Source organism: Neofelis nebulosa, chromosome 2, assembly GCF_028018385.1.
Source record: "Neofelis nebulosa isolate mNeoNeb1 chromosome 2, mNeoNeb1.pri, whole genome shotgun sequence".
NCBI lineage: Eukaryota > Metazoa > Chordata > Mammalia > Carnivora > Felidae > Neofelis > Neofelis nebulosa.
This window is the reverse complement of record NC_080783.1, coordinates 127,178,845-127,189,230: the sequence shown is the minus strand read 5'-3', so window position 1 is coordinate 127,189,230 and position 10,386 is coordinate 127,178,845. Positions and strand designations below refer to the sequence as shown.

At 39.2% G+C, this 10,386-nt stretch overlaps 1 protein-coding gene across 3 annotated transcripts in view; it reads left to right on the top strand.

Moving 5' to 3' along the window:
• The first annotated feature begins 1 nt into the window (after nt 1).
• The window catches only part of CEPT1 (choline/ethanolamine phosphotransferase 1), a 37,159-nt gene continuing 26,774 nt past the window's right edge, over nt 2-10,386 (top strand). The window contains exons 1-2 of one of the 3 annotated variants that reach the window (XM_058716234.1): nt 2-108; nt 6,675-7,084. In XM_058716234.1, the coding sequence (XP_058572217.1) occupies nt 6,746-7,084 (339 nt within the window). In that variant the 5' untranslated portion in view covers nt 2-108; nt 6,675-6,745. Of the gene's footprint in view, nt 144-6,674; nt 7,085-10,386 lie in introns of all 3 variants that reach the window. The other 2 variants (XM_058716233.1, XM_058716232.1) reach the window with 2 other exon arrangements.

Sequence of the window (10,386 nt, the reverse complement as noted above, 5' to 3'; positions counted from 1 at the left end):
GCGCCCGCGCCGCCGCTCGTTCCGACCCTGTCTCCCTTTACGGCAATCGCGAAAGTGTCGCGAACGGGCCGCCGCGGATCAGAGTCACTCAGTCGCCTGGAGTAGGAGGTCTTATTTCTAGCCGTGTGCTTTCGGGGGTCGGGGTAAGGCTGCCGGGCTCGGCCTGGGGAAGGTGGCCGGGTGTGACGGACGTGTTGGGGGCACGACTCTCGAGCTGGGTGGAGAGAGAGCTGCATGCTCTGGGGTGGGGCGTTGGAATATTGGTGTGTAGGGACCCGAGCGAGGCGAACGCAGTGCTTCCCCGCGCCGGCTGCCCTCGCGCGCGGGGTTGTGGGGAAGGCGAGGAGCGCCTGCTCCTCTGGCCGCAGGTGGAGAGATTGAGGTGGCCAAGTGCCAGCGCGGGAGCCCGGGGGCTGCTGAGGGGGAGTCGGGATGCGGAGAACCTCGGCGGGCCGGGGCTGGGCGGGCCGAGGGGTGGAGGCGCTGCCCGAGTGGAACCGACCTTGCCTAGTCAGGTCCACACCCTCCTGCCCAGGTGCTGCCAAGTCCACCAGCGTGTTGCATCCGGTGCCCGGGTGGCCTTCTTTTTGGAATGCGGGCTGGGCCACGCTTCTTCATCAGCAACTTTTCTAGAAATTTCAGCGTATATTGACAAGCTCCGAGATCGCCAGCTAGGGTTTATTTCAGCAGCGTTCTTGGAAGGAGGAAGGACGGGAGGGTTGGTAGTGTTTGCCGGTGTTCCCAGGATCACTGGGATGAATGGGATTACAGTTAGCCGCGTTTAACCTGTTTTCTCCAGTTCGGTGTTTGGCGTTTCTGTGTCGTTTTGCTATTTTGCATCCTTGGTATCGGATATTTAATTTTTCTTGAGGTCTCTTAGTTCATTAATGAATCCATATTATGATAGTCAAATTTAGTGTCTTGTATGTAGCCAGAGAGTAAAGATTCCGTTTCGACTCTCGAGCTAGTAGGAGTGTGTTCAATGCTTGTGTTTAATTGACTCACAACACAAGTTAGACTGTCGTAAGGACATTTAGCATTACTACTTTAGAACCATTGGCGTTCACATAAAGTTCCAGCTATCCAAGTTCTAAAAGCATTTATTTTGCCGCTTATTCTGTGCTGGGAAAAACCAGTCAAAGCCCCTTGTACAACTTGTCCCTACGATGCTTCCAACTGAGAAATAAGTTCGGTGAATCTGCCTTTTGTATTAACCTGTTCCGACAGAGGCACCTTTATTTCTTGTCCAGTTGATAGATTATTACTGAATATTTACCACTGTGGTTTCATAAATTTATTCTCTTTCCCACACCCAGTCTCTCCTGAAATTTACATTATCAACATTTATTCGTTTGAGATGTGTAACTCTAAACTTTGTTATAACCCAAATTACATTTTATTGCATAGTCTGTTTTCTAGGAGGCAGTAGACAGACATGTTCTTTAAGCTGGCTAAAAGTGCTTGGTGATGTTCTTTTGAGGGTCATGCTGTGCTGTCTTTTTTGATGGAATATGAAAATAATCTATAAAATGCCACTCTTTTGCTTTGCTTTTTTTTTTTCTGGAGGAAGTCATTTCGTTTTTTTAAGGAATGCAAGATTTCACTTCAGCAAAACAGTAGATCTAAATTGTGTTACACAGTACTGTTTTTGCTTCCAAGTCTGCTGAAAAGGCTTTTGTTTTTGCTAACTTGTTCTGTTATCACTTGTTAAATAATGCTGAATGTAATCCTGTGATCCTATTAGTTTTCCTTTTATTTTTTTTTTAACCTTTTATGATTTGCTCTGCCGCCCAAATAGTGTTGGCCATTACAGTTTTCCTTTAGTAGTGCCATAAAGGTCAGAAATAGCTGTGTTGTCACCAATTTCTGTGAAAAGACTATAAACATACTGCTGAATCAGTGCAGCTCAAAACTTGGCACCCTGAGATGTGGGGGGTGGGAAATCTGGAATTTCACACTTCAGGTTGGATATTGTGTAAGCTTACCTTATGCTCTGCAGAGCAGTTGGAGATTCCTTTTTTAGTGGGATGCTTGTCAGATGTTTCCCAAAGCTGAACCCAGGAATAATGTAGGCAGCATGCCATTATCCTCAGCTGCCATAAGCACAGATGTTCTATGCCGTAGATGTATGTCCACAAAATGTGTGTAATTTTAGTAAAGGTATTCGTTAAACATCTCTGATTATATTTTTGTACCTTCATTGGGCTTTTCATATAAATATTCATGTCTGCACAGAGAAAATCTTTTGTTAGACCATATGTGCCCCCTCCTCTGGACTCCCACAACAGTTTGTTCAGAGCACATTGTAACCTAGCTGTTTATAAGACACACACACACGCACACGCACACACTCCCTGAGCTTCTTGGGGGAATGGATGGCACACTTCAGTTTTTCTGTTTCCTCAGGGTCAAGAATAACTAGGTGCTCATTAAATACTACATAAATCATTTTTGTTCCTTGTTCCATAAATAAGTCCTAATTACCCACTTAGTATTAGGTATGGTATGAGATTCTTGGAAAAGAATGTTGCGACAGGTGTGGTCTCTGCATTTGTGGAGCTTATAGACCAGTGTGGGGAAAAGACCAAAAACAGTACAAGAAACAAAAAAATTCAAAATGTGGCAAGTGCTATGAAAGGAATATTGCACTGGGGCCAGGAAGGGGAATTTGCTGATTACAAGTAGAAAGGTTACAATAGCTGTAGGCCTGTGATCAATATTTATAGTAAACTGGATTCCAGATAATGGGAAATTTTTCAGTTCAAAATATTCACTTTTACTATTATGATTTATGAAACATATCCTCAGTTAATAAGCTGTGCTACAAAATTACAAATTTATAAGCTCATTGATGGCCTTCCAAAACATCAGAATAAATTCTCAGTTCCTTACCTATAAACCTTCCTCAGTTCCTTCCTACAAACCTCTGCATTGTCTGGCTTTTCAGACTTTATTGTATGTCACTCTTCCATCTGATTTACTGCTGTCCAGCCACAGTGATCCCAAAGGTACCTGAACAAGACTTGACTCAGGGCTTATTCCCTTGGACAGTTCTTTCTCCTGCTTTTGGAATGGCTACCTCCTTTTCTTCCTGTGAATTTGATACAAATGCTACCTCTTCATAGATTTCAATTACCTTATCTAAAATGTGCACCCCTAACTATTTTCTGGCTGCACACTCTTTTCCTCATAGCCCTCATCATAGTATGTAATGCTGTTTGCTCATTTACCTGTTTTTAGTTATTTTCCATTTGGACATGGGAACCGGGACTCCCGTTGTCTGTCCTGTTTACTGCACCAATATTGGCTGAATGCATTTGGAACTTGGAGTTCATTTTCTCATAAAAACTTATGACTGGTGGTTGGTAGGCTAGCCAGCAGTGATTTTAACTCCTTACGTTAATTGTTTTAGTTCCTTTAGTGTGGCATAGGCCTGACTCTATGTAAAAATTTCAAGTGGCTAGAATAATTTAGTAGTATTTGTTTCTCCTTTCCGTATTCCCATCCCACATCCTATTTCCCTTTCTCTCCATAAAGTTCGATCTTCCTGTTACAGTCACCTACCCTGTTGCATTCCCTTGAGATATGCTTGCTTTTCATGAGCTGAAATGCAAAAGCTGTTTTTTTCTTGAGATGGTTTGAATTGCAATAGTGTCTAGGTCCCAGATGTTATGGGATGAAGGGAGAGTAGAGATGGGCTTGTGTCAGCTAGGACAACCTCTGTGTGTATCTGAATGTAGTGAAAGTAGGTATCTGTATGTCAGGGGCTACATGTATCCGAATTTATATTTGCAATCTTGTTGCTAATAGCTTCACAGAGAGACAATGTTGCCAAATCGCAGTGTTTAAAAACTCCCTGGCCTTTTTTCTTGTATGAATTATGCAAAGGCTAGATCTATGTAAAAATCTAGAAAGGTTTGTCAAAATGTAGATTTTTTTAAAGAGAGAAATAAAAGGTAAAAAAAAAAAAAATGTAGGGCACAGAGGGAAAACACTCAGAGGGAGGTATCAGTGTATCATATAATCCTGCCAAATGCTCAAACTTAAAACCATTAGGATCAGTTACTTGTAGTTGTTTAGTGCCTTCAGCATGTCACCTGTTTTTTGTTTGTTTGGTTGGTTTTGGTTTGTGTGTGTGTGTGTGTTTTTACAATAGGAAAATGGAACACCACAATAATAAAATGTAAATTGAGTTGACTAGACTTTTTGTTCCCATTTTAAGTTGAATTCTATAAGAACTGATTTATTATAGCTTCCAAATGTGAAGATGAATCATTTGACCACAGAAAATATGACTACTATAAGGCTATTTGGTGGCCTGTCACTTTCTCTAAAATGATTACAAACCAGTTGTTTGGCATTAATCAATTGCTTTGTGACACAGTTGGGTGTATGGAAGAATTCTTTGAAATAATAAGATATTATCTTTGGTTTGCCTTAGTTTAAAAAATTATTTCAGCATTTTTACTTCAGAGCACTTTAGTTAGCACTGGCGATTCTTTTTAAGATTTTTGAAAATTTATTTAAAGTAGTTGATGATTACAGTAACTTTTCTGAACCAGTTATTGAGATACATGATTGAGATTTTGGATGTCACTATAGATCATTAGTGACATTGAAGCTTTAGAATTTGATATGTATGGGAATAGAAGGAAGAAGTCTTGCACATGTTTAATACCGGGTCCCTTGCTGAGATGTCCTAGTCCCTGTATCACATTCTTTATTCCCATAGTGCAACATTTCTGGGAATTTCATATTGCATTTTGGATAGCTTTCTACCAGAAGATTGAAGTATACCTCTCTTGGTTCATTGCCACTACCCTTTTAGTTCTATTGAGATTGTTCCTTTCTTTTCCCCCCTTAATCCTCTTATGGCTTCCCTCTCTTCTGCTTTGTAACCATGAATTTCCTGCAAAGTTCCTTACTCTTTTCCTTTTTTCTTCACACTTAATCCATTCAAGAAATTTTCTACTTTCTAAAAGAACTAGACTTTAACTTTTAAGTTGATAACTTGAAATTTTCATCTCTTGCTCAAACTCCAGGTATTTGATCTTGTCTGAAACATGTCTGCTTAAAAGTTACTTCTGTGTATTTCTTACCTCCATCCCTAAATCCCCTTCCATCACCCTTCAAGCCACAATAACTGGTTTACTTTCCTCACTTCCCTTTTTGACAGTAGTACCACTAGTCTCTGACTGTTGATTCATGTTTTCTTCTGTTCCTCCAGCCTTCATATCTAATTCCTAAGTGCCTTTCCAGGATTCTTCCTTCTAAATAGAAGTTACGTACAGATTTGACTTTCACACTTCCATTTTTACTACCCTCGTCAAATGTTTGAGGTCACCACACTAACTTTTGAGTGTTCTCACTTTCTGTGTTCTGATAAATATACATATATGTATATATATATATATATGCATATATGTATGTATATACACATACATACGCATATACACACATATATACATGACTCCCCTTTAGTCTTGAATATATTCTTGTCATTACTTTCTTATGTTGCTTAGTGATTTACAATAATTATGTTATCTTTAATCTTTTCTAAGTCAAGTGCAAGTACTTTTGGGATTAAACTTAAGGTCCTTGGGGCGCCTGGGTGGCTCAGTCGGTTAAGCGTCCGACTTCAGCTCAGGTCACGATCTCACGGTCCGGTCCATGAGTTCAAGCCCCGCGTTGGGCTCTGGGCTGATGGCTCAGAGCCTGGAGCCTGCTTCCGATTCTGTGTCTCCCTCTCTCTCTGCCCCTCCCCCGTTCATGCTCTGTCTTTGTCTCAAAAATAAATAAACGTTAAAAAAATTAAAAAAAAAAAAACTTAAGGTCCTTTATGAACAGTCATCACTTAATACACTTATACTTTTTTCTTACTACCTCAGTTCATCAGGTCACTCTGCTAATACATGTATTCTGTCCTCTTAAAGTTAGGTTTGTTACTGCTCTTCACCCCTGCCTAAAATACTCTCAATATCCCATTCTACTAATAAGTTTTTTTATCTTTCAGTTTAGCTTAGACAGAAACCCTGTGTTTGTGTGAACCCCACTTACCAGCTCTATGAGCTTGGACAAGTTAATTAGCCCCTGTGCCTTAGTTTCATTTTCTGTAAAAATGGGGATAATTAATAATCCTGACCTAGAGTTACTGTGAGGATTAAATGAGTTAATATGTGAAACGTGCTTGAAGCATTGGTACACAGCAAGTGCTCAATGTTAGCTATTAGCATTAAATAAATAATCTGATTTAAAACCCATTTTATTCAAGTCATTCCTCTGATATTAATACTAATTTGCTAGCTATCTTTGGGTATGCCTTTGGACCTCAGTGTCCATACATGTGAAATAACTAGATCATTTCTAAGGTTTATTCCATTATATTACTGAAATCAGAGTGAGATAGAAAAAAAAAAAGTGAGAGCTTTGAATTCAGTCAGACAAACTATAAGGTTTCGGGAACTATATTACTATTAATTCCCTTAATATTTTTCACCTGAGAGTGAAGTTATATGACTTCTTTTGGCTCACACATTTAGTAAGAATTAGAACTAAAAACAGGTCCCTGGTGTTCTGATCCCTGTTTGATATGCATTAGTCTGTTACCAGTTTAAATTTTACTGACATTGACATAAATAGTGGCTGATAGATACATCTTTTTTCTCTTTTTTCAGGTAAAGACCAGCCACAAAAAGCTGTGAAACAAAAGAAATTATTCTCTTCAAATAAAAGACAGCCAAGATCCATGAGTGGGCATCGGTCAACAAGGAAACGATGTGGAGATTCTCACCCGGAGTCCCCTATGGGCTTCGGGCATATGAGTACTCCAGGGTGTGTATTAAATAAATTGTTTCAGTTACCTACGCCACCATTATCAAGACATCAACTAAAGCGGCTAGAGGAACATAGATATCAGAGTGCTGGACGGTCCCTGCTTGAGCCCTTGATGCAGGGCTATTGGGAATGGCTAGTTGGAAGAGTTCCCTCCTGGATTGCCCCAAATCTCATCACCATCATCGGATTGTCAATAAACATCTGTACAACTGTTTTATTAGTCTTCTACTGTCCCACAGCCACAGAGCAGGTAAGGTGAATTTCTTAACAGATTTGAGCATTTGTTATATACCCAAAACAATGTAATTGGGACTTTAGGTCATTTTTGCTAAAGATAAGATGATTTGACAATTATTTATCAACTGTTCTAAAAGATTGTATCATACATACTATTAATAAAGCTTATAACTACAGTCTATTTTGTATACTCCACTTATGAAAACCAGAAGCAAAGGGTGGAGTCTGATTCTGGTAGGTATATTAGTGTCATCAGAGATTAACATGTAAGGTAATCCTTTTAAAATCAGTAAATCTCAATGCAAAAAAGTTTTTTTAATGGCTGGATTTTTTTTTTTAATTTTTTAATTGCTGAATGAAATCCTAGCAAAGTTGAAAATGATCAGAGAAAAAAGGCTCTGGTAGTGAGATGGCACAGCTGTAAATCAGTCTTATCAAAAGTGGTTTCCTCTCGGGGCGCCCTGGGGGGCTCAGTCTGTTAAGCGTCCGACTTCGGCTCGGGTCATGATCTCATGGTTCATGAGTTTGAGCCCTGCATCGGGCTCTATGCTGACAGCTCAAAGCCTGGAACCTGCTTTGGATTCTGTCTGTCTGTCTGTCTCTCTCTCTCTCTCTCTCTCTCTCTCTCTCTCTCTGCCCCTCCTCCACTCACAACTCTGTTTCTCTCTCTTTCTCTCTCTCTCAAAAATAAATAAACATTAAAAAAAATTAAAAAGTGGTTTTGTCTCCATTCCAGTGAGAATTGTTTGAATATCCCTTTTCTCTTCCTGTAAATATATGTGACAGATAGACCTCAGATATATCTCTATTATTCTAACAAGGCGAAAGAAGTTCTGTTCTGTACCCTGCAATGGCTGCCTTGAAGAAGAGAAGCAGTTATTGCTGACAAGGACTGTCTGCTTGGGCCCTTCAGTACAAGTCTCTCTACTGCTGGTCCCGCTTTTTACCCTCTGTACCCATTACTTAAAACCAAAACTGAAACTAGAGCTCTTCATCAGAATAGGTAAATTGATGTTTATCTCTTTGGTTTTGAAACTTCCTTGATAAAAAGGGAACTAAAGTAATTAGGTAGATGGCACAACATTTTTTGTGCCCCTCCGAATAATCAGTCACACCAAGAAGATACAAGGTGATTCTCAATGAAAGGTGTCAAACGTGACTCTGAACCATATGAAATCATAGTGGTCACAAGGATTCCTTCTCTTCTTTTAAGCTTGAAGTAATCATTTTTAAGTAGTCTTTTCCGACTATTTGTTCTTTGTGATAAAATTATCACCATCCAACCCCTTGTCCTTTTCTGTTTTTATCAATTCATTTGTTTCTCTCTCTCTCTCTCTTTTTAATATTTACCTATTTTGCAGAGAGAGAGAGAGTGTGAGCAGGGGAGGGGCAGAGAGAGAGGGAGAACCAGAATCCGAAGCAAGCTCCAGGCTCTGAGCTGTCAGCACAGAGCCCAACACAGGGCTCAAACTCATGAACTGTGAGATCATGACCTGAGCCGAAGTTAGATGCTTAACCGACTGAGCCACCCAGGTGCCCCTACATACCTCTCTTAAAGTAAATGGCTACTGAATGTCACAGTTACTTACAAAACACATTTTTTTCCTTCTTCCAGTTCATTTCTTAATCACCCTTGAATACTTTTATTTTGATTCCTCTTCTCCTGTACAACTACAGTTCCAAACAGATTGTATGAATATATTTCTGATTTTCTATCATTTCCTTAACTATCTTGCTTCATATCAATCAGGAAACTTAAAAACCAGTATGATTGTTTAAATGTGTCCTGGGATTCTTTATCACATGTCCTTTAAACTATTTTACCTGTGACTTATTTGAGGACCTGATAGCCACTTCCAGAGGAACTTGGTTCAGGTCTCACACATCCTTAGAGTTACAGCAGAACAACAGGGGTGTGTGTTAATTCTAATGGAAGCCCTCCAACAATCCTAAGCTAGTTCCACAATAGGGGTCAGGGAATGAGAGCAAGTTTAAAGGTAGAGCTCAGCTACTAATATTTATTGAACACCCCAGAGTGTACCAGGTACCATGTTCCCTATAATACTTTTCCTCAGCCTCTGTGCTTAAGTGATTTGGAATTATTGGAATAATCTTAGAATTAGTTTAAATCTTTGAGGAAACTTCCAGAATGAGAACCAGTTGAATCAAATAGAACTTTTCAGAATGGCTACTGGGAGGAATGAAGGTAGAACACGACTGAGCTGCTGTTTGTTTGGTGCTCTGCAAGGGAAGGTAGTGTCCCACAAAGGCTATGCATGGATACATTTATAGCTGCACAGTAGAAATCCTTGTTAAGCTTCAGATCACAGTGCATTAAAATAGGTCATGGCTGTCTTCCATGATATGCTCTTATTATCTCTGTGATCTTCAGTAAATTACATAAATTCTCTAAGTCACAGTTTATTCTTTGAAATTTTATTTTGTGGTACTGAAAGAAGATTATCCATTTATAGTACATAACATATAATGCTCCATAAGTAATTATTATTTCATTGGTCAAAAAGATTAAGTATGTAATATGTTCTTCCCCACAATTTCCCTCCCATTCCTGATTTCTTCTAATAAAATACTTATATATGAAAGCATGGATATTTTTTTCTTTATCACTGTTTTGGAGTCAGAGAGTTCCATAAACTTATTACCCAGGGACATTCTCATTCATTATGATTCTAATTCCTTTGGGCCTTATTCCAGTGGGTGAGCATTAAATTTCATATCTCCAGATATTGTGAACTTTCCATATATTTATGTTACTGATTTCTTTTAATACATTAGAGTTTCAGATACTAGTCTTTCTAATAGAAAAGAATGTCACTATTGTAATGGTTTCAGCAGAGTTTGCCTTTTTGTTAGAAAAAAAACTTTCCAGTAGATGGGAAAGGAAAATCAGTCCTTATTTTTCAAATTACTAAGGTAGAACTATAGGCTTAACCCTTTAAAAAAAAAAAAAAAAAGAAAAGAAAAAAAGCTCATCTATTTATTTAGAGAGCTTGCAAATGCGTACACACAAGAAGCAGAGAGAGAGAAAGAGAGAGAATCCCAAGCAGGCTCCAAGCTGTCAGTGTGGAGTCCGACACCACACTCAAACCCAGCAACCCCAAGACCATGACCCGAGCTGAAATCAAGAGCCAGGTGTTTAACCTACTGAGACCCCCAGGTGCCCCATCCCTTTTTATATGTATACCAAAATATACTTGTGATTTCTGATACTATGTACTTAAATCTCCTTAGCTAGTAGCTTTGATTTTACTATCATAAGTTAATTTGGAATTTATCTTGCAGCTTGATATATGT